Source organism: Lethenteron reissneri, chromosome 26 (genome assembly GCF_015708825.2).
Source record: "Lethenteron reissneri isolate LAM-NWPU_2019-01 chromosome 26, ASM1570882v1, whole genome shotgun sequence".
Classification (NCBI taxonomy): Eukaryota; Metazoa; Chordata; class Hyperoartia; order Petromyzontiformes; family Petromyzontidae; genus Lethenteron; species Lethenteron reissneri.
In genome coordinates this window covers 1,888,370-1,911,903 of record NC_083804.1, presented here as the reverse complement: position 1 = coordinate 1,911,903, position 23,534 = coordinate 1,888,370, and the positions used below count along the sequence as shown (strand labels likewise).

Sequence of the window (23,534 nt, the reverse complement as noted above, 5' to 3'; positions counted from 1 at the left end):
GGCCGGCCGTTGTGCTGGCCACCCCCCACCCTCTTCGTGTGTCGCGCCGGCCTTCATGGGTGCTCCTCGTGAACAGCACTTGCCCCGACAGGCTACACGGGGAGATCTTTGTCTTTGTAACACGTAGGCTTTGTCTTTCCGTGCGCTCACCTCTCCGTGTGCCGCGTGCCCGCCCCCCTCGCCCCGTGTCGGAGATTAAATCAGGTGCCATTGACCGGCGTTGCCTTCGCCCGCCTCCCCTTGTTTTTTGTAAACCTATGGATTTTTTAATTAGACGCCGCCACTGCTGGAATAACACGGCCGTCTGCCTGAAGGAGAACTGCCCCCCCACAGCGAGACGCACGCGCACCCGAGCGACGGGGAAGGATCTGCAGATATCTGTGAGCCTGATGGGGCCGGCTTGGGGTTTTCACCGTCTGCATCCCTGCTCTGGGCCAAATAATAACACGTCACGCTTTCATAGGGGAAGCGGTCACACGGCGGTTAGCGTGTCACCGCCCCCGCGAGCCCCGGCAGGTTACGCTCAATTCCCCGGGCCACGGCTAACGTCGGTGGCGAGGGTGGCATCTGACCCGGCCCTCGTTCCCCGCACGCCCCACGGCGCGGCGATGTTCGGCCAAACGACGGCCAGTCACCAGCACGACACGGGAAAGCCTTCATCAGTCGAACGCACTCGGAATGCCGGCGGCAGCCGGACGTTGCTAGAGTTGGGAGCCGCCCCAAACGAACTTGCGCGCACCCTGCCGCTGTGCCGCGGCGGTGAGTGTGGCCAGCACGTGGCGTCTCTACGCTCTTCCTGCACCTCACCTCCGATGGGCTCGGTTGGCTACGTACGGTGCATTAAGAAGTTCAACGTACATACATACGTCTATCTGTAGCTGCATGTGTTTGTAATGGGGAAGCGGGAGATGCAGCGGTTAGCGCGCTGAGCTATTAACCCAGCGACCCGAGTTCGATTTCCGCTCACGGTCAACACCAAGTGACGATTATCTAAATTGGTCCTTGGCCTCCTCTAGGTTGACTGAGCCGCAAATGAGTACCTGGTGCGGTGTGTAAACATCGCGACTGAGGGGATAGGTGGTTGGACGTGATGCACTCACCACCTCGTCTGCCTTGGTGACCTTCATAGCTGCTCGCTAACAGCTCTTGCCCCAACAGTTATAAGGGGGATCTTTGTCTTTGTTTTAATGGGGAGGACTGTAAAGTCTCGTTTCAGCAAAAGGACGCAAATGTGTAGGCACGCAACGCTGCGTCGATTCGTCACTGAACGTCGATTCTCTCGCTTGCGACAAGCGCGTCGCGCAGCGCTTGTTTGTCGTTACCTGCCTTGTGGGCAGTTGGCAGCACACGCTTTGAATAAATTTGGGTCGCCAATTAAACTGTGAATTAACGGCAAAGCGCAATTCCAGAAGTACGCGAGTCGGCGGGCTATTGGGCCACACTTAACCATCCGGGCAGCGTCAAGAGGATGTGGCTTCTTGCGCTCGTATTAATGTAAGGTCGCTATCAAGTTAATGGTGTCAGCGCCGCGTGTGTCGTCTTTGTCTCTTCCCGGCCCTCGGCGCCATAAAACCATCCAACCTGGTTATTTGCGACCCCGCTGCCAGTCGTCTGACCCCGTGACCCCTGACCTCCGCTGTCATGCGCTCTGCCTTTTGATTAAATTGGCCTTGGCAGCCACACATCTCGGGCTGCCCGGGAACGCGCGTGCGTCCGTCACGCACGCAGAGAAGCCGTCACGCACGCGGGCAAAGATCGCCCGTGCAACCCACGCAGGCCGTTGGGGCAAGGGCTGTTTGCGAGCACCTATGAAGGACGGGAGGTCGCACGCAATAGGACGGTGTGGCAAACACGATGCCCGACCGCCTTCGTCTCCTCAGTGTCGATGTTAACACATCGCACCAGGTACTCATTTGAGGTTTAGTCGACCTAGGAGAGGCCCAGGACTGGCTCAGATATTTATCACTGATTCGCCTTGTTCGTAGCGCAGCGCGCCAACCACTACACTGCCGCGCACACAAATACACACGCAGAGACACATGCAGAGACACACGCGCACAGACACACACACGAGGTGTCAACCACAAAACCACGGGGTCCCCCAGCGAAGCCGCACCGCTCGCCGCGATGCTCCCACACCCTGGGTGAGAAGAACGCTGCCACCTTGACGTTCTTACCACGCGCGGCAAAATAAGTGTTTAATCCTGCGCCGAACATCGGCGTTGCCGACGCCACGTGGGCAAACCGCACGCGGTGCCCCGGGCGTTTTTTTGCCGGTTTTTGAAAGAACCGTGTTCTGGAGTGAGAATACCGCAGTGCGGAGCCGAGTGAGGTGCGCGCGTAGGCAGGTGGGCGGGCGCCAGATTAAAACTAGTGCCGCGAGAGTTTGCGCGCGCGCTCACGACGGGCAGGTGTCTGCCGAGCGGCGAGGGCTGTAGGCGGGCGGCGGCTAAAGCCCGAGATGAATGGAGACGCGAGCGAGGGGAAGCGGCCGCGTCCCGTCGAGAGCCCCTCGTGCCGCCGCTCACCGGCGGGGCAGCGCAGGAAGGAATTACCGGCGGCGGCCGTGGCAAACAACTGGGGCGTTGGTGTTTAATTGTGTGCGCCGTGAAAATAGAGTGCGTGCGATGGCACGAACGGCGTGGGCGCGCGGGCGCGCGCTCGCTGGCACGCTGCGCACCCACGCGTTGCGCAGCGTGGAGGGGCGCACAGGTGTGCGGGGGTGTGTGTTTGTATGTGCAGGTGTGCGGACGACCGCGACGTGTGCTTGTGCATGAGCGAGACAGGTGTGTGTGTGTGTGCGCACGCCAGCGTGCGTGATCGGTACAGGGAGTGACGGCGCCGTGGTTGGCCCACTGCGCTACGAACCCCGAACGATCCGAGTTCGATTCCCGCTCGCGACCAATAGCAGTGGCGAATATTTTAACCGGTCCTGGGCCTCGCCAAGGTCGACTTAGCCTAAAATGAGTACCTGGTGCGATGTAAACATCAGCACCGGGGAGACAGACGGCCGGGCGTGGTGTTGGCTCGCCCCCACTTGTGCCGCGTTCACTAACAGCACTTGCCCCAACAGTCTGTGCTTTGTCTTTATGTGCATGTCTTGGAGACATTGGTGGTGTGGGTGTGTGTGTGGACATGTATTTAGGGGATAAGTGTGGGCCGTCTGCGTGGTGTGTGTGTGTGTTGGAGATTAGTTGGCCATGTGGTGTGTACGGAGGGGGCATGTGTGCTGTGGGTGAATGTCTGTGTGTCGAGGGGAGCGGTATTGTAGCGGTACGAACCCGGCGACCCGAGTTCGATTCCCGCTCGGAACACCGGTGACGATTATCTGAGCCGGTTTTTGGCCTCTCCTAGGGCGACTCGGCCTCAAATGAGTACCTGGTGCGGTGTGTAAACATCATCACTGGGGAGACAAAGGCGGCCGGGCGTGGTGCTGACCACCCACCCACTGGTGTGCCGTACCTGCCTTCACAGATGCTCGCTAAAAGCACTTTCCCCAACAGTCTGTTAAGGTCAATCTAGATTTGAGGTTTTCGTGACTGCAGGGATCGATACTCTTTGGTTTTTTCGGTAAAGTCACGTCGGTATAAAATAAAATGAATAAAATCACGACGTTTCGTGATTTAATCTGTTAAGGCTTTAGAGGGGATCTTTGTCTTTTTGCAGGAAGTGTGGGGTATGTACAAGGGCAGGTGTGTGTGGACTTGTGTGTGTGTGTGTTTACACTGGGCAGACTGTGTGTGAGTGAGGAGGATCAGTGTGCTGCGTGTTTGTGTTCAGGGGACGGATGTGCGACGTGTGTGTGTGCGCTTGTGTGTACTCGTGTGCGTGTCTGCGCTGTGCAGGAGACAGTTGTGCCGTGGGCCACGTTGTGAGCGAACAAGTGTGCCATGCTGTGCGCGTTCCGCGTTGCAAATTCAAAATGATCACGGGCCGCTGAGATTGCACCGTGCGATTCCTCGTCATCAAAGACCGAACAAAGTTAATTGCAAGCGGGACAAAAAAAAACCCCAAGGTGAGTTTTAGACTGTGAACAAGTCTAGTTCGGGAGGTAGGAGAATTTAGACGGATTCTGAGCAACAGATGCAAATCTGCGGAGAAGTAAAAGTGATGGGGTGGATGTGTGATTGTTATAAATAATGAACGCCGAGGGTGGGGGCACAGCGGGTAGTGGTGGTGGGGGGGAGAGAAGCTGTGCGCGACGACGCGAAGAAAGGGGAGAGACAGAGGGAGGAGGATTAGAATGCCAAGTGAGAAGATGTAAGTCAGTGAAATCCGTGAAATATTTAAAAAGAATAAAAATAGAAGCCACCTATTACATTAATAATAATAATGCCTTAATTATTCCGATACCGATTATCTCGAGGGGACAATGGGGGAACTTGGTATGAAGTCTGAAAAAGGTTTGGGCTCAAAATAAACACGGGAAAAATAAAAGCTTGCGATTTCAAATATTTGTTGGCTAGACACTCGAAGAAAATAAATGTTTACCTCGGGAAATTATTGGAAGTTTGATAGCGAGAACATTTTTCGAATGGAGGCGAGTAATATCGGGATGAGAGAGCTTTTTTGAAAATTGGATCGCGAGAGTGAAAAGCAGCATTCCAAGTGTGCCTCACCAGGAGAGGGTGCAGTCGGTGCGTGCCGCCCGCCTGCCCGCCGCATTGCGCGTTGGGTCAGGGACACGAGCACTGTCCAAACGGAGCCAGCGCCGAGGAGTGCGCAAAAGCAGCGTGGAGAGATTCGCGCTCGCACTTTCACGGAGATGCGGAGACAAAGGAGCGGTGCCGCGGATCGGAACACAAACGCCAATCGGAGACAACGTGTCGGCTTGGGCAGGTCACGTGACCAAAAGCGATAATGGCCGATGTTCGAGACTGGTGGTGGTGGAGTGTTTTCCGGGGCCACGACCGCTGTGGAGATGGAGTGATGAGATCGGCTGCGCGTGTGGGAGCCTCGCGGATTGATGCACGGGGAATGTCGATTACGCTGGCAACCCTTCGTCCAGCAGTGGCTAGATGATGGTTCATGATGATGATGATGACCGTGCCGTGTGCGTGTGCTGTGTGCCGTGTTTCTGTCGGGGTGATTGTGACATGGTCCGTGCCGTGTTTTGTGCTACGAACCCGGCGACCCCAGTTCGACTCCTGCTCACGGCCAACACCGGTCACGATTATTTGAACCTGTCCTGGGCCTCCTCTTGGTCGACTCGGCCTCAAATTAGTACCTGGTGCGCTGTGTAAACATCGCCACTTGGGGAGACGAAGGCGGCCGGGCATGGTGCTGGCCACCCACCCGCTCGTGTGCCGTGCCGGCCTTCATAGGCGCTCGCTAACAGCACTTGCCCCTACAGTCTGTTAAGGCTTTAGGGACGGGGAGGGGGGGATATTTTGTCTTTTCCGTGTATGAGAGTTGACGGGCACAGAGACCGGGCTTTGTGACGGTTCCACAATGGACGGGCGCGACCGTGGCAGATGTAATGGTGGCAGCCCGTGAAATGCGACTGTTAATTTTTATTTTATTTCGTCGCCAGCGCTGCCGCTTTGATAGCGTACAGCGTGTCCTTCATCCACGCCAGTCCCCAGAGAAGTGACCTTGAGCAGAGAATGCTTTTTTAATATTAAGAATTTGTTTTTTGAAGGCACAGCATATAATAATACGCCTCGAATAGCAGCGCTGACAAATAATTGTAGTGCGCTAATCTTAATAACCTATTAGCTATGACATTACTTCTCGCCGAATAAATATCATTGCATCAATGGCCAATTACAGAAATAATTAAAGGAAGGCTAAAAAAAAAATCGATAATTTAAGAAGTGTGATTAATAGACCGAATGCTGTGATGCATCGCTGCGAGGAGTATGTTAATTGATTTTCATGTTTGGAGGAAAATTTCCGGGCAGTGTGCGGTGCACGTCGCGTGAATAATGCGGCCTCTCCCGGCGATCCGCGGGCAGCGCAGTGGCGGCCTCCCAGAATACCGTGCGGCGGCGGCCGCGGTGGAAGTGTTGGCTGCGCAGAATAAAAAATCCTCTAGTCCAGCATTTCTCAAACCGTGGGTCGCGACCCTTCCACTCATCCCCCCCACCACCCCATCCCCCCCCCCCTGCCCCTTGCCAACCCGACACCCCAGGAGGTCACTTTGTCAATATCGGCAGAGGCACGGGCCGTCTTGTTTAATTGCCAGAATAAAATAACGTTTGAGTTCATCGATTGTGGGAATTTCTCGCGTTCGGTCGGAATTTCTCTCGAGTCTCAAGGCTACGCGCCTTGCAGTGCCGGCAGCTGCAGCGTTGCCCCTGCGGTGCACGGACCGACGTCCCCACGTGTCCCCCGCTTGAGATGAGCGCATCGATTGAAACGTTTAAAATCACGAGGCCTACACCGAAGGAAAAGCCTCCGTGTTTGAATATCGTGTGCGTGTGTGTATATTGTGCTTCTGTAGATACTATACTTCGGGATGCATTTTGGATGTTACCATTTTGGATTTTAGATTTTTAGAGGACATTGTGGATTTTTTGTTGGGTACTTTTTCGGATGATCGACACTTGTGTGTTGATACCACGTTGGCAGGCTGGCGGAAGTGAGTGAGCGTCATCGCATTCGTGATGTCATCCGAAGCGAGAGCTTTCTTTGATCGTCCACATTGTCGTCTGAAGGCCTGGTGTTTTGGATTAATCCCACAATTGAGAGCACCACCACAGCCCTGATGCAGTAAAACTCCGGCTGGCTGAACACCGGATAGAGCCGGATTCCGTACAAACGTATTCCCACGGGACAAGGGCTCCCCCCTGTCAGTCCAGCTAGCCGGTGTTTCACTGTCTATTACAAACATATGCAGGGTCCAGGCGTCACACACACTGTGGCGAGAGACCAAGTGAGGCTCGCCGTGGAGACGAACTACCACCCGCCATCGCTCGCTTGCCAGGAATTTGCCTGTGATGAAATCGGCTCGTGTGCCGGTGCCCGGGCGCATTGCGTTACGTCGCAGTGGTTGGCCCCGACAGAGATGGCGACGGCTCGAGGAAACCTTCATCCAGCAGTGGATTGATCACCGTTGATGATGATGACGATGGTGGTGGTTGCGCGCTCGCGGCTAGTGGTGCCGTGCCATCTCGGCGGGCAGTTTGCGGCAGCCGCACCGCGCGCCGCTCGGCGGGACCTTGAGGTTTGTGCTCATTGTGTGAAATACCACCGCTCTTTAAAACATGAATTAAATAAAGGAGGCAATTTATTGCGTTCCTAACCCTCCGCCGTGCGGTGGAGTGTCCTGCACACTCAGCGATCAAGAGAGCCCCCGTACGCGGCGCCTCTCGACGCACCGGCGCAGACCTCTACCGCTCCGCATCTACGGTGCACGAAGATGACGGGGAGAATGTACGGCGTGATTGCCGGCGAGCGATCTGTACAACGCGTCGCTGTGCCTCTCCGATGCGAACTGTCGCGCATCTGTGCCGCCCCCTCCCCTCCGTCCCTGCGATCCCACTGACACGGACGCGCGTGCAGGCATGCGTCAGGGCAACGACGTTGGGACGCAGTACCGCTCGGCCGTCTACACGCACTCGCAGGAACAACTGGCGGCCGCTAAGACCTCCAGGGACGCGTATCAGAAGGTACGGACGGACAACGCGCACGCGGACGCAAAGACAAAGGTCCCCCGTGCAGCCACGCAGACTTGTTGGTGGAGTCCTTTTGAGGCCGGCCTGCACGCACACGCACACGCACGTACCCTGTTCACACGACCACGGGGGGAAGTGAGCCGGTCTGCTTTATGAGCTGTGCGAAAATCAGTTTTTGCGCATTTCAGTTGGTGCAAATTTTAAGGTGAAGTTAATTTGTTAGAGGTCAACGCCAAGAGGCCATCTCACCATCCACACTAACACACGCTCACCCACACTAACACACGCTCATCCACACTAACACAGGCTCACCCACACTAACACACGCTCACCCACACTAACACACGCTCACCCACACTAACACGCTCACCCACACTAACACACACTCACCCACACTAACACACGCTCACCCACACTAACACACACTCACCCACACTAACACACACTCACCCACACTAACACACGCTCACCCACACTAACACACACTCACCCACACTAACACACGCTCACTCACACTAACACACGCTCACCCACACTAACACACGCTCACCCATACTAACACACGCTCACTCACACTAACACACGCTCACCCACACTAACACACGCTCATCCACACTAACACACGCTCACCCACACTAACACACGCTCACTCACACTAACACACGCTCACCCACACTAACACACGCTCATCCACACTAACACACGCTCACTCACACTAACACACACTCACCCACACTAACACACGCTCACACACACTAACACACGCTCACTCACACTAACACACGCTCATCCACACTAACACACGCTCACCCACACTAACATACACTCACCCACACTAACACACGCTCACCCACACTAACACACGCTCATCCACACTAACACACGCTCACTCACACTAACATACACTCACCCACACTAACACACGCTCATCCACACTAACACACGCTCACACACACTAACACACGCTCACTCACACTAACACACGCTCATCCACACTAACACACGCTCACCCACACTAACATACACTCACCCACACTAACACACGCTCACCCACACTAACACACGCTCATCCACACTAACACACGCTCACCCACACTAACATACACTCACCCACACTAACACACGCTCATCCACACTAACACACGCTCACTCACACTAACACACGCTCACCCACACTAACACACGCTCACTCACACTAACACACACCCACTCACACTAACACACGCTCACTCACACTAACACACGCTCACCCACACTAACACACGCTCATCCACACTAACACACGCTCACTCACACTAACACACGCTCACCCACACTAACACACGCTCACTCACACTAACACACGCTCACCCACACTAACACACGCTCATCCACACTAACATACACTCACCCACACTAACACACGCTCATCCACACTAACACACGCTCACTCACACTAACACATGCTCACCCACACTAACATACACTCACCCACACTAACACACGCTCACCCACACTAACACACGCTCATCCACACTAACACACGCTCACTCACACTAACACACGCTCACCCACACTAACATACACTCACCCACACTAACACACGCTCATCCACACTAACACACGCTCACCCACACTAACACACGCTCACTCACACTAACACACGCTCACCCACACTAACACACGCTCATCCACACTAACACACGCTCACTCACAATAACACACGCTCACCCACACTAACACACGCTCACTCACACTAACACACGCTCACCCACACTAACACACGCTCACCCACACTAACACACGCTCACCCACACTAACACACGCTCACCCACACTAACACACGCTCACCCACACTAACACACGCTCACCCACACTAACACACACCCACACTAACACACGCTCACTCACACTAACACACGCTCACCCACACTAACACACGCTCACCCACACTTAACACACGCTCACACACACGCTCACCCACACTAACACACGCTCACCCACACTAACACACGCTCACTCACACTAACACACGCTCACCAACACTAACACACGCTCACACACACTAACACACGCTCACCCACACTAACACACGATCACCCACACTAACACACGCTCACCCACACTAACACACACTCACCCACACTAACACGCTCACCCACACTAACACGCTAACCCACACTAACACAGGATCACCCACACTAACACACGCTCACCCACACTAACACGCTAACCCACACTAACACAGGATCACCCACACTAACACACGCTCACCCACACTAACACATGCTCACCCACACTAACACACGCTCACCCACACTAACACACGCTCACTCACACTAACACACGCTCACCCACACTAACACACGCTCACCCACACTAACACACGCTCACCCACACTAACACACGCTCACCCACACTAACACACGCTCACCCACACTAACACACGCTCACCCACACTAACACGCTCACCCACACTAACACACGCTCACTCACACTAACACACGCTCACCCACACTAACACACGCTCACTCACACTAACACACGCTCACTCACACTAACACACACTAACCCACACTAACACACACTCACCCACACTAACACACGCTCACCCACACGCTCACCCACACTAACACATGCTCACCCACACTAACACACGCTCACTCACACTAACACACGCTCACCCACACGCTCACCCACACTAACACACGCTCACCCACACTAACACACGCTCACTCACACTAACACACGCTCACCCACACACTCACCCACACTAACACACGCTCACCCACACTAACACACGCTCACCCACACTAACACACGCTCACACACGCTCACCCACACTAACACACGCTCACACACACGCTCACCCACACTAACACACGCTCACCCACACTAACACACGCTCACACACACGCTAACCCACACTAACACACGCTCACCCACACTAACACACGCTAACCCACACTAACACGCTAACCCACACTAACACACGATCACCCACACTAACACATGCTCACCCACACTAACACACACTCACCCACACTAACACACGCTCACCCACACTAACACACGCTCACCCACACTAACACACGCTCGCTCACACTAACACACGCTCACACACACGCTCACCCACACTAACACACGCTCACCCACACTAACACACGCTCACCCACATGCTCACCCACACTAACACACGCTCACCCACACGATCACCCACACTAACACACGATCACCCACACTAACATACGCTCACCCACACGCTCACCCACACTAACACACGCTCACACACACGCTCACCCACACTAACACACACTCACCCACACTAACACGCTCACCCACACGCTCACCCACACTAACACACGCTCACCCACACTAACACACGCTCACCCACACTTACACACGCTCACCCACACTAACACACGCTCACCCACACTAACACACGCTCACCCACACTTACACACGCTCACCCACACTAACACACGCTCACCCACACTAACACACGCTCACCCACACTAACACACGCTCACCCACACTAACACACGCTCACCCACACTAACACGATCACACACCACAGCATTATCCAGCTACACCATGAACAGTAGCATCGTGACGGAAGCAACTGAGCATGTAAGAATTAGAAACGGCGTGGTTTTCAGGTGGAATCAGAATTCACATGTATTTACTGGCGCACAAATGCAACTGCATCTCAGAGCGCTTTAGATGTCGCAAACACTCGCACGCACGTGTGTCCGCCCTCTCCCACGCTCGCTCACTCGCTCTCACACGCACTTACGCTCTCTTTCACGCTCACTCGCTCTCCCGCACGCACGCGTGTGCTCTCTCTCATACTCGCTCGCTCTCACAGACGCACACTCACGCCGTCTCTCTCTCTCTCGCTCACTCGCTCTCCCGCACGCACGCGTGTGCTCTCTCTCATACTCGCTCGCTCTCACAGACGCACACTCACGCCGTCTCTCTCTCTCTCGCTCACTCGCTCTCCCGCACGCGTGTGCTCTCTCTCTTCCGCACGCACGCACGCTCGCTCGCTCACTTGCACGCCGCCTGTTTGTGGATTCAAATCCCCTGCTGGGAGTGCGAGTCAAGAGCCCGTGCATTAACAACCTGAAATAAATAAAATAAACCCCCCATCTCCCGGGACAGCCCCACGGAAATTGGATGCAAATTGCCGCCGCGTTGCGCCGCGGACACCGCCGCACAAAATGGCAGCCGGCCGCCCCTATTAGCCGTCGGCGGCCATGACTGTGCTCGCGCCCGCTCCTCCGCAGATCGGGCGGCGCTAATCAAGCGGCAGTTGCCCGCGCGTGGTAAACGAACGGCTCGCACGCAAATACCGCCGCCGCTAATGTCGCGACAGTTTTCCGGTTCGTCTCCTGGACAGGGCTTGTGGCGGATGGAATTTGGCGGTGGGAGCGTTTGTGAGTGTTTGCGACGAAGGCTGCATGCAGCAGGATTTGTCCGGTCGGTGCCTCGGGCGACTGCCTCCCGCTCTCTCACTCGCTATCTCTCGCTCTCTCTCTCTCTCGCTCTCTCTCGCTCTCTCTTACTCTCTCTCGCTCTCTCTCACTCTCTCTCGCTTTCTCGCTCGCTGCATCTCGGCCATGATGGGAGGCTGTGGGTATTTGTAGCCATCTTGAATTTTCACGGCCATTTTGTTGCCGTTTCATGAATTTTTATGACCGCGATGATTTTTTTTCTCTTCGGTGTTTTTCAGTTCGGTTGCTCATTCTTGCCGTAGGTGTACGAGATTTGCTGTCTCGGGTGGTTCTCCCCTATTAGAATACAGGTTCTTAACTCTACCATTTTTGTTTGGGCAGCAACAAAAATATTTTTTGCAAAAAACGGCACCCGCTTTGTGCCGCTGAAAGAGTGGCTGCTTGGAGGCGTAAGAGAGAGTAAATGTCAGGGAGAGGGAACGTAAGAGAGAGGAAATGCGACGGAGGGAGAAGGATTGTGCGCAGTGCGTGGCACGCCGCCTGTCCACCTGCGCCGCAACACAAAAAGAGGTCAACCGTTTTTTGCGCATCGTCTTTTCGGCGATTCGAATGTCGCCCTGCTGATGGGGAGCCTGCCCCCGGCCCATGGAACGAAACGTTAGACATCGTGCCGAACTGGCGTGCGCTACGGCCCAAAAACACGTCCTTCGTAGAGCCGCATTCGGAACGTGCGTTGAGATTTAGCGACGACGGACCGGCGAAGGGCCGCACCACGGCACGATCGCGGGACCCTCAGCAGCAGCCGCAGCAGCAGCAGGAGGAGGAGCGGGAACCATTTTACCGCCGCGGCTGCTCCGGCGACCGCGAGCTGCCGAGCGCAGCGCCGGCGGTGCGGCAGCGCCGATCGTCCCTTCGTGCGAATCGGAGGCAGCGCTTAATGGCGAACGGTGCCTCTCCCCCCCCCCACCCCTGTCTCCCCCCCCACCCCGCCCGCGTGCCCCCCACGTTCCGCCAGCCCCCCCCGCCCCCCTCCCCCGCTCGCTCGTGGCGGTGCTGACGTGATGGATGAGCTGATCAGACCTGACACGGGCGGCCCATCTGTCCGCTCGCTCGCCCTCGCTCGCTCCACGTCGTCGTCGTCCCCCCGCCCCCAACCCGCCACCTCCCCCCCCCCCCTCGTGTGCCGCGTTGAGCGCTAATGGTGAGCGTGCCTCGAGGTTAGAGGGGAGAGGGAGGACGGGCGGCGTTATTAGCACGGAGGAGGATGGCACAAGCTGCGGCCTTTGTGAGCCCACACTTTGCGACCGTTGCCCCTGCGGCACGTCCCCTCCTGGCCCCCACGGGCCGGGGCCTGCGCTGGTGTGCGGCGGTCTAGGCTCCAATGAAACGGGGGGGGGGGGGGGGCGACCGAACCTATTTGTTTATTGACCGCTTGTTGCGTCCACACGCTCCGCTGTGGGCAATGACAAACCTCGAAAGAGGTTTTTTTCTTCTTCTTCTTGTTCATTTTTTACATCAAAACTAGAAATTCACAGAGCGGGACGCCGTGATGTAACGATTCATGTGGATGCAGCTTTGCCATAATTGTAATCTGAAGTATTTGCATTCACCGGACTCGTAATCGCCTCGGCAACGCAGGGAGCGCCTTACATCTCGTCTCGCGATTTTCTGAGCTGCGATCGATTCAAAAATCGATAAAAAAAATTGTCTATCGCCTTTGTCTCATCTCATTATGCGTCCCGTTTGTACACCGTCGTCCCTCCCACCGCCACCCCTTCCCCCCCCCCAATGACCTCGATCGTAACATTCAAATGTAATTTGCGAACACCGTGAATGATCGATTCGCACTCCCGCGATCCGACGCACGTAGCCTGAGCGCAAGAAAGAATCGATTTCAGCCAACGCGTCGCTGCCGGAGGACTCTGATCAAAGCACACGCTCACCTGCGCACGCACACACGCACATGCGCACGCGAATGCACACGCACGTGCGATCACTCCGTCGGGCTCAGATTCTGGTACAGCGTTTTCTCTTTTTTTTCCTTTCCCCGCGCTCGGTATTTCTGTCTCGTCGTGGGACCGGACACGACTCCCCAGTTATGGCTGAGATTAGAGCCGGCAACCATCAATTATGCATGAGCGCGCTCTCCCCATTGTGAAGTTCCCAGATAATAACGCGTGCGCGAGGACGCCTCCTCTCCTTCGCTGGGCGGGGGGGGGGGTGTGTGGGGCGGCATCCGGTGGCGAACAGACGGGCGAGCGGGCGAGCTGATGAGCTGACGAGCGGGGGGCTGGCAGGTGAGAGGGCCGGGGGTCGGGGGGGGGGCAGCAGGGGAGTGTGCTGCTCCATCCTCCGCAGAATTGAAAAATATCGATCGGCCCGTACCCTCGTTGGGTGCCGTCGCGCGAGCGCCGAGCGCCGAGCGCCGAGCGCCAGCCCGCTCGCCAAGCGCCAGCCAGCCCGTGCCAGCCGGTCTCACGTGGGGCGGCACGTGCGAGCGGCGGCGGCGGCCGGCGTTCCCGCGGACACATCCTTTAATCGGCTTGCCGCTGCCCGCACGCGCGCCTCTAATAGCTTTAACGCCGGCGAGAGGGGACAGGCTGTTCCGATTCGAGCCGGGGGGGATGCGGCATGCAAACTGCTTTCTTTGTGAGGCGGCAGCGGGGGGGGGGGGGGGCGGTGGGGGTGGCGGTTATTTTTGTTGCGCGGTAATCGCAGGTTTTGCGTGGCACCGCTCTCTGCCGCGTGCTGCGTCCCCGCGCGAAGCCCACCTACGCACGAAGACCCGCGCGCTTGCGCTGGAGTTTTACTTTTTGGGTGAATCGTGACACATTCCATCAATTAATTGCCTTAACAAAACAAAGCCTGTGACCAAAACTGACACTTCATGAGAGTTTGCGCAAAATAATTAGGGAGAAAGTGTTCTGACATTTATTGAATTTGAGAATGTGGGATGACACACGCTGATATGTATTTCTTTCAACAAAGATGTTATTTCACTTATTGGTGGAGTGGCACTAAGGATGTCTGTGTGGCTGGATGGCTGGGTACATCAATGACTAAGTGGCTGTATAGGTGATTGACTTGGTGGCTGATTGGCTGGATGGATGGGTGGGTGGCTAGGTAGGCTGCGTGGCTGCGTGCCCGAGTGGATTGAGTGGCCGGTTGGCTTCGTTGACTGCTGGAATGGCTGGATCGTGTGCAGTGTCTGAGCATGCGAGAGGGTAGGTGGTAGATAGTGGGTGGGTGGTCGCGCGTCTCGTTGTGAGAGTGGCTGCTAGGCAGAGCCCTGCGATGGCTCTCCCACGCCGCCGTCGCTGCTGCTGCGTGTGGACATGGTCAGCGCGTGGGCTCTGTGCCGGGCACGGTTGAGCCGCGTCGGAATGCGGCGTCCTGCTTGCCGCCTCGGTCGAGTCTCTTGCCGCTCACCCTCTCTTGATGCTCCGGCATTGCGAGCCCCATTGACCATGCGTCATACCGTCTCCCTCCGTCTCCTGCCTCCTCCTCTTCCTCCCTGCATCTCCCTCCATATCGCTCCATCTCACTCCATCTCTGATGCATCTCACTCCATCTCTGATGCATATCCCTCCATCTCCCTGCATCTCCCTGTATCTCCCTCCATCTCCCTCCTCCCCCTGAGATAATCTTCTTTCGCTTCAAGCTTGACCACCGCTCGTACACTGATGGCAGCCGACTGTGCATCTATTCTCATTACGTTCAAATCCCCTGCGCGTGCCTTTAACCCTAACCAGAACCCGTGCCTTTCTCTCCGCGTGCGCACGCACGTGCGTGTATGCATGCGTAAGTGCACGCGTGGTGCTACTGGCCACGCCACCCCCATCGTCCTCGCCAGCGACACCTTGCCCCAACAGTCTGATGAAGCCTGTACGGCACTGAGATTCGTTTTATTTCTGTACACGTACATGTATCCCGGGCCTCTCCTCGGTCGACTCAGCCTTAAATGAGTACGCGTTGTGCAGTCAACCAGCGCCCGCGGAGACGAAGGTGGCTCGGCGTGGTGATGCTGGCACCACACCCCACTCGTGTGGCCAACCCTGACCCTTAATAGGTGCTCACTAACAGCGCACGCCTCCCCAGCCACAGCCGTGTGTGGCTGTGGGGAGGGAGGATTTCTGTGTACACGGGCGCAGCAATGCGGACTCTCACTCGCCGCCCCGGTCTTTGTTCCCGGACGCTTTCGCCCGTGCACGCACGCACGCACGCTTACACACACGCACGCACACGTGCGTTATCACCGCGCAGCTTGGCGCGATGTTTAAATCTACCGCAGTGCGAGAGACGTGCAGCGATTTGGTCTTCTCTCTCTACGCGGTATATACTGTTGGTTATCGCCTCGGCGTTAACTATCGGCTTATGCTAATGTCGCATTGATGGCCTCGGAATTTGGAGTCATAATCACAGCCGTCCCCCCACGGCACTTGCCGCGACCGTCGCGTCGTCGCCTTGTGTTTGCGTGACCTGCCCCGGTGGGTCACGTGTGCAGGCTGTACACCCGTCGTGGTGGTGGTGGTAAATGTGTAAAACGTCACCACTCGGGAGACAAAGGCGGCCAAGCGTGGTGCTGGCCACCCAACCCCATTCTGCCTTTATAGGTGCTACTCGCGAAAAGCACTTGCCCCAACAATGTCTTTCGTGATTAATGCTGTGCGCATTGCTGCCATTATTTATCCACGTGTTGGAACAGCAACAACAGTAACAACATCAAGAGTCGCACGAGTCTCGCCAGAACACTGCAGTGCACACCGGTGGTGGATATTTTGTTTTTGTTTGCAATTCTTTTCAAGTTGAAATTCACAGTAAAATGGCAACAATAAAAACCACCAGACGTGTTTCACAAGTACATTTGTTTTATACTAAAAGATAAAAAAAATAATTGCTTTAAAAAGAATGGGACATCAAATACTGCTCATGTATTGCACAGATTTATCGCTCGCTGCAAGGAATAACAACAGACTCCCTGGTGACGATTATCTGAAGCGGTTCTGGGCCTCCCCAAGGTCGACTCAGCCTCAAATGAGTACCTGGTGCGGTGTGTAACCAATGTCACGAGGGAAACAAAGGCGGCCGGGCGTGGTGCTGGCCACCCACCCGCTCACGTGCCGTGCCGGCCTTCATAGGTGCTACTCGCTAACGGCACTTACCCCTACAGTCATTGTGTGGCTGCCACACGTGTGTGTCTTTGTCTTTATCGCCTTGCGGGCCGTGCCGTTGCGTAACACAAGCGCGGTGGCGGCGCAGAGCCGGGGTGTCCACCGCCCCCCCAGTCTGCTTTAGAGGTCACCTTGATGCGGGCGGGCGGGCGGGAGGATGATGATGATGATGGTGGTGTTTGCCGGTGGGAAAGTGAGTGAGCGAGTGACGCGGTGGCGGGCTCGTTGGAAACATTCGACCGACTGCTTTCCGTCCTCGCTGCGAGCGCTCGCAATTTCCATTCAATTTGAGCTTTTTTATCGGCGGATTTGACCGCACTGCAGAAGCGACAACGACGACAAGGGCTGTCCGGCAGCCCATGCCCCCCCCCCCCCGTTCATGGAGCAAAATATGCACGGTCCGAAAATTGGGAGCGTTTCGTCCACGTAGAATGCCAGTCTGTAAATGAGTGTTTACATTTGCATGCGTGGAGTTCGTACGCGTGCGAGTCAGTGTTTTATACGAATCTGTGGATACACCCGTACGTGTGATCAGTACGTGTGTGAATATCATGAGTACGTGTGTGTATGTGTTTACGTATGCATGGGGAGTGGTATTGTAGCAGTTAGCGCGCTGCGGTATGAACCCGGTGACCTGGGTTCGATTCCTGCTCACGGCCACTACCAGTGACGATTATTTCAACCTGTCCTGGGCCTCCCCTCAGGTCGACTCAGCCTCAATTGAGAACCTGGTGCGGTGTGTAAACATCGCCACTGGAGCGACAAAGGCGGCCGGGCGTGGTGCAACTATGAAGGCTGTGCTGGCCTTCATAGTTGCTCGCTAACAGCACTTGCCCCAATAGTCTAGGATATTTGTATTTTTTGTCTTATGTATGTGAATCCCGTATATTAGACCTATGCATATGTCAGTGCATACATCTGTGAGGCTGCACTGTTGTAAGGCGATGTGTACGTCTATGTGAGTGTGTTATCAATCTTGATGTGTGCCAGTGTATGTGTGTGTGTCTCTAAACGTGTTGTGTGTGCTGTGGGCAGTGGCGGTGCAGTGGTTAGCGCGCTGCCCCACGAGCTCGGTGGCCCGTGATCTGATATAGTAGGAGAATATATGAACCAGTCGTGGGCCTACCCAAGGTAGACTTAGCCTTAAATAAGTACTCTGTCTACCTGGCGCTGCGGTGTGGTAAACATGAGCACTCGACAGACACGGGGCCGGGCGTGGTAATGACCACACCACCCCCTCGTGAGCCGTGCCGGCCTTTGTAGGTGCTCGCAAACAGCACTTGCCCCAACAGTCTGTTAGAGGCTATAAGGGGGATATTTGTCATTGTGTGGTCACGAGCCTGCCGGCCTGCCTGTGTGCGTGATTAATTGTTGTCTTGCAGCATCCGTTGAAAAATGGAAACAGTTTTTTTTTTGTATCGTCCATATGAATAATTAACCAAATCTGGTCGCCAAATTAGTTTTTTTCTTTTCTTCCCAGCCTCTCTCAGCTTTACACCGCGCCGTATCTTTCGGCGGCGCTACGCGCCGTCTCTGCCCATTGCCCGCGAGCGATGTCGGACGGTGACATTTGCGTGATGAGGCCGCATTAGGCCCTATGCCCGGTCTCAGAATAATAAGGTCTCTCGTTTGCCCGGCACCGGCGAAACTCGGCACAACACGAACCACGCCGTCACCTTGCACCCTTCACGCCGTCGCCAGCCGCCGGCCACGCGTCGCCCACGGCCCCAGGTTGCACGCGCGCCACGCCAAGAGGGAATTGATCACCCGTTTAAATCGCATCGCGTCTCGCGTCCCACCGCCGTCGTTGTGCGTGCACCTGTGTATACCGACGCGTGGCACCGGCATTCAACAAAGGAATAATAACAATACCCCAATGCCGATGGCTCATGCGCCGCCGATGCAAGCGCTGTCTGGAGATACGCGCGTAACGAGCTGTGATCCCAGAGTGGATGTGAAAACGCATCGATGTGTTTGGGTTGCGCTCAAAGCGTGGCCTGGCCTGCTGATGGTGGTTGCGGTGGGGGGCGGGTGACGGGGGGGGGGTGTTGGAGGCAGTGATTGTTGAGGACTTCTGGGTGAGACCCGCAACAGAATCGCTGACTCCGCGAGAGACTGAGGCCATCGCCGCCGCAAAATGGATTCCGACACCCGCAGCCCCCCCCCCCCACCTCCTAACCCCCCCCCCCTCCATCAACAAAGGCTTCCTCCACGTCCCCGTTTCGTTCCCGTCCGCTCTCGACGGATCGCAACGCGTGTCAGGGAATTCCTTCTCCTGCTGCCGGAGCTGCGGGGCCGGTGGGTGACAAGGGCCGAGGGAGGCTCGTGGACGCGATGCAAATTGCTGCCACAGAGACAAAGAGCGTCCGCTTCATTCGCAGCGGAGTGTGCGCAGGGTGGTATGTGTGTGTGTGAGGTGATGTGTGTGTGTGTGTGTGAGGTGATGTGTGTGTGTGTGGGGTGATGTCTGTGTGTGTGTGGGGCGATGTGTGTGGGGCGATGTGTGTGTGTGGGGTGACGTGTGTGTGGGGGGTGTGTGTGTGTGTGGTGTGGGGTGTGTCGGGCGGTGTGTGCGTGTGGAGTGTGCAGAAGGGTGGGCGGGGGTGGATACGAATAGAAATGCCAACAGCAGCCGCAACATTCCGATAATGGCTTCAGCACCTGCCCAGCCGTTAGCTGGGAGCACAGAGCCCCCTAGAGTCCAACACGCAGAAAGGGGGGGGGGGGGGCTTCAGTCAGTAAACTGTGGTGTAAAACGAGCGCAGGTTAGTAGGGGTTTGGCTTTCCTGAGGCCGTGCAAATCGGCTGCTTGCCACGAGCCCGGCGTGAGCGAAGGGGGCGCCCGGCGCTTGGCTCGAGCGAGACCCCTGCTGGAGGGAGTCCCGGGGCCCAGGCCGCCGCGTCTCGCTCTGTGCCACTGCAAACGCGTGGCCATTTTCTAGGCTGTTCGCCGTCCAAATGGAATGGATGCGGTGCCGCCACGGTTCGGCACCCACGGTGCCGCCGTTCACGATTCCATCCACGAGCCCCAAACCAGATCGTTGTTCCGTTGCCGTCGGGAACCACCCGAGCTGACGTCGCGTGAACGCTTCGAATTTCAAAATGTGACCCAATCGCCGCTTGAAATGTGTTGGCAGTCGCGTAATTCACTCTTATTAGCCGTATACACAAAATGGGTTTCGACGAAAGATGTTGCTGCCTTGGGTGGGGTGAGCAGTTTTTTTCTCTGGCCCAGGGACGAAGTGCAGTTCACCGGACTTGCAATGCGGATGTCGCCGGTTCGTTCGATCTCCAGGCATGGCAGCTGAGACGATGGGCGCATTTTGTTATTCATTCTCCGCCCCCCGGCCCCCCCACCTCAGTCCATCGAGAGGTAGAAAGAAAAGGGTTCACCAGTCAGTTGATCGGCAGGTCAGGTGTGGTGGGGTAAAGCGTAGGGCCTCTCAAGTCTTCTAAGACGTCCGGCCGCTGTGTACGATAGCTCACTCTCGTGGGGGCCCTTCCACCAGCAGCCGTATGAACGGGTAATTGCGGGGCTGCACCTGTACTTTTCTTTACCTTTGCGGCAAACGGACGACAATAGTGAGATGCCAGTGATAATAAAGCCTCATTTTATTTCGCGTGGCAAGTTATAGAGATAGTAAACCGATTTTTTAGTTTTCTTATAAATGTCACAATGCAATATTGCAATTTCCCCCTTTTCCGTCCCCAGATGCTGACAACTTCCGGCTTTGGCCAGATCACCACGGAGATCCAGATGTCCGGACCATTCTACTACGCAGAGGACTACCACCAGCAGTACCTGCACAAGAACCCGGGGGGCTACTGTGGCCTGGGGGGCACTGGCGTCTCCTGCCCCGTGGGCCTGAGGCCCTTAGGTGACCTGTAGGGTGGCAGCGTGCCTGCCCGCCTGTCGCCCACGCTGCTGCCTCTTGACGAAGATGTAACGAGGCCGAGCGTGGCGGCCCCCACCTCCCTCCCTCTCTTTCTTTTCTTGACGCCCGCCCGCCCACACGGTCGGTTTTCGGCAAGCGAGTTGGCACGGCCGCAAGTGTGAGAAGTGCCGAGGGTTCTTATCCGGCGTCTCTCTTTTAGTCCCATAGCGTGGTCGACTGACAACGACGACGGGAATAACAACAACTTGCATTTTGCTATTCGCCCGTAGTGTAACAAACCGTCTCGGGGTGCAGGCGAAGTCGAGGAAACGGGAGGGAATGGGAGGAGTGAGCTCGGGAAGGAGAGAGCAGCCCAACGCCCTGACATCGTGCCCTCAAAACTAGATCACTACTCTCCGCTTGAACTACACCTGCCACATGAGCCGTCTTATTGGGGCGCCACGGAGGCGAGGTGTTAACTGCCTCGCCTGGTATACAGGAGGTCGTGGGTTCGATCCTGACCCTGACGAAGCCTGCTGCTGTATATTTGGAGTTTGCATGATCTCCCCGTGGTCGTGTGGATTTTTCTCCGGGCCCTCAGGTTTTCCCCTCCACATTTAGAAACGATTCAGAGTATTTTGTCTGCTGTTATAAATTTGCATGTGATAATGGGCCACTTCGTTGGGCTGTTATTTGTGATAGCCAGGTCGCTTCTGAAAATAATCTAATCTATATAGCTCAGTGGGCCTTACCTACTAAACTAAAACAAAATAGTTTATTTAGTTCGCATTTAAGACAGCAGTGGCCGTGTATTGCTGCGACCGCTGCACTCTGAGAACCCCATCGAGACGCGGTGGCGTTTGGAAGCTATAATCCTTCAAATTCAACTACAGAATTATTGTACGGCACAGAGGGCAGATGTAGTCTCCACGCATTTGTTTGGCACGGTGGACGCAGTACTCAGACTCAGTGCACCCTTCAAGAGATTCACAACTCGGCTCCGTAACTGCTTGTGGTGGCGGTGCCAATTAGATGCTCATTGTAATTTCTCCAAGCACCACGTAAAGTGACGAATGTAACGATGGCTTTCTCCGATGTCTCCCTGCTTGGGCCAAATCTCCACTTGTTGGCCCTGTGCTGGCAGTGGGAACTCCACAATCCTCTGGTGGGGGCGAGTCTGTCCGAAGGTCATGCACCATTGACTTCCCACAAATCGATGATGGGCTGTCGCTCTCTCCAACGCCCAGATGTTCATAGTTTGCACAAGTACACCTCAAAAACGTCCGTGAATCTAGTAACATTCTGTGAAGATGGTTGTGCATCCCCTACACAGCGACTCGCAATGCCTGTTGTGCTGGCTGATGGGAGCCAGTTGAGTTGGGCGAGATGCCGGCAAGGAGCGATGAATCGATTAATTGATTACAATGAATGTGTACGCTCACAATATATACGTATGAAATCCCGCGTATAATCATCGATTGTTCACGATGTAAGCACCGTGTAATGTTTGATTTAGGCTAATGCGATGATAATGTAAAAATTTTACAAACAAACAATGCAGATGAGATGGTGAAGAAGAGACAAGAGATACCTTTGACTGAATGGCTGGGCCGCAGTGAGAGCATCTTTAAATAACTCGAGGGGGGATGGGGATGGTAGGTTTCTAATAAAGATTTTTGTTTAATCTCAGCAGTTACAATGACCTTTATCCGTTATGCTGTGGTCTTACGTGGTACTACAAACGTTCCTGTATTTTTTGACTTGGGGGGGAAATATCTCTATAAATTCTTATACGTGTACAGAAGAACTGTCTGCCTAATATTTTTCGTAGTTGAATAAAATTATGCTGTGGCATTGTACTTGTTCGAGTTTATGCTGTCGCTAAGCAGAGAAATAGTAATTATGTGAGCATATTGGCACAAGCCAGAGAGGAAAGTAGAGAGACGCATGACGACATGTGCAGTGGACACCTACTACGGGCTGTCTGCCCATGGATCGTGGTGATGATGATGATGGTGATGATGAGGAGGCCCGTGTTCTACCGCGTCCACATGCAGGGAGCTGCGTTGGCACTGGTGCGCAGGGAGCGGGCTACACGTGGCACGTTGCTCGTCAACTCCGCCATCGAGTTGGCGGTCGTGGTACCGTTGTGTGCTTCCTCCCCTCCCTGCGGGTCGGGCAGCAGAGCGCTAAATGTTACCGCTGCCAAAACCCAACTCCATTTTCCCCTGCTCCTCTCCATGATAGTTTTACATATTTCATTTGTTGAGATTTGTTTCTTTTTTCCCAGTTACTGACCTTGTCCCGGCGCTGCCTCCTAGCTCTCGCCTGGCCTCCATTTTGCGTGCGGAGGACTGCCCCCCCCCCCCGTCTGTCGTGAGTCTGAGAGTAACTTGGAGACTTTTTTTTTAAACAATTACCATTTGTTCTCGC

The 23,534-nt window shown here is 55.5% G+C and overlaps 1 protein-coding gene across 5 annotated transcripts in view; it reads left to right on the top strand.

The window, feature by feature from the left end:
• Positions 1–22,955, top strand: part of MSRA (methionine sulfoxide reductase A) — a 98,219-nt gene extending 75,264 nt beyond the window's left edge. For all 5 annotated transcript variants that reach the window (XM_061559714.1, XM_061559715.1, XM_061559717.1 and 2 more), the window contains exons 5-6: positions 7,507–7,613; positions 20,939–22,955. In XM_061559714.1, coding sequence (XP_061415698.1) covers positions 7,507–7,613; positions 20,939–21,115 — 284 coding nt within the window. In that variant the 3' untranslated portion in view covers positions 21,116–22,955. The remainder of the gene's footprint in view (positions 1–7,506; positions 7,614–20,938) is intronic.
• Positions 22,956–23,534: the final 579 nt, after the last annotated feature.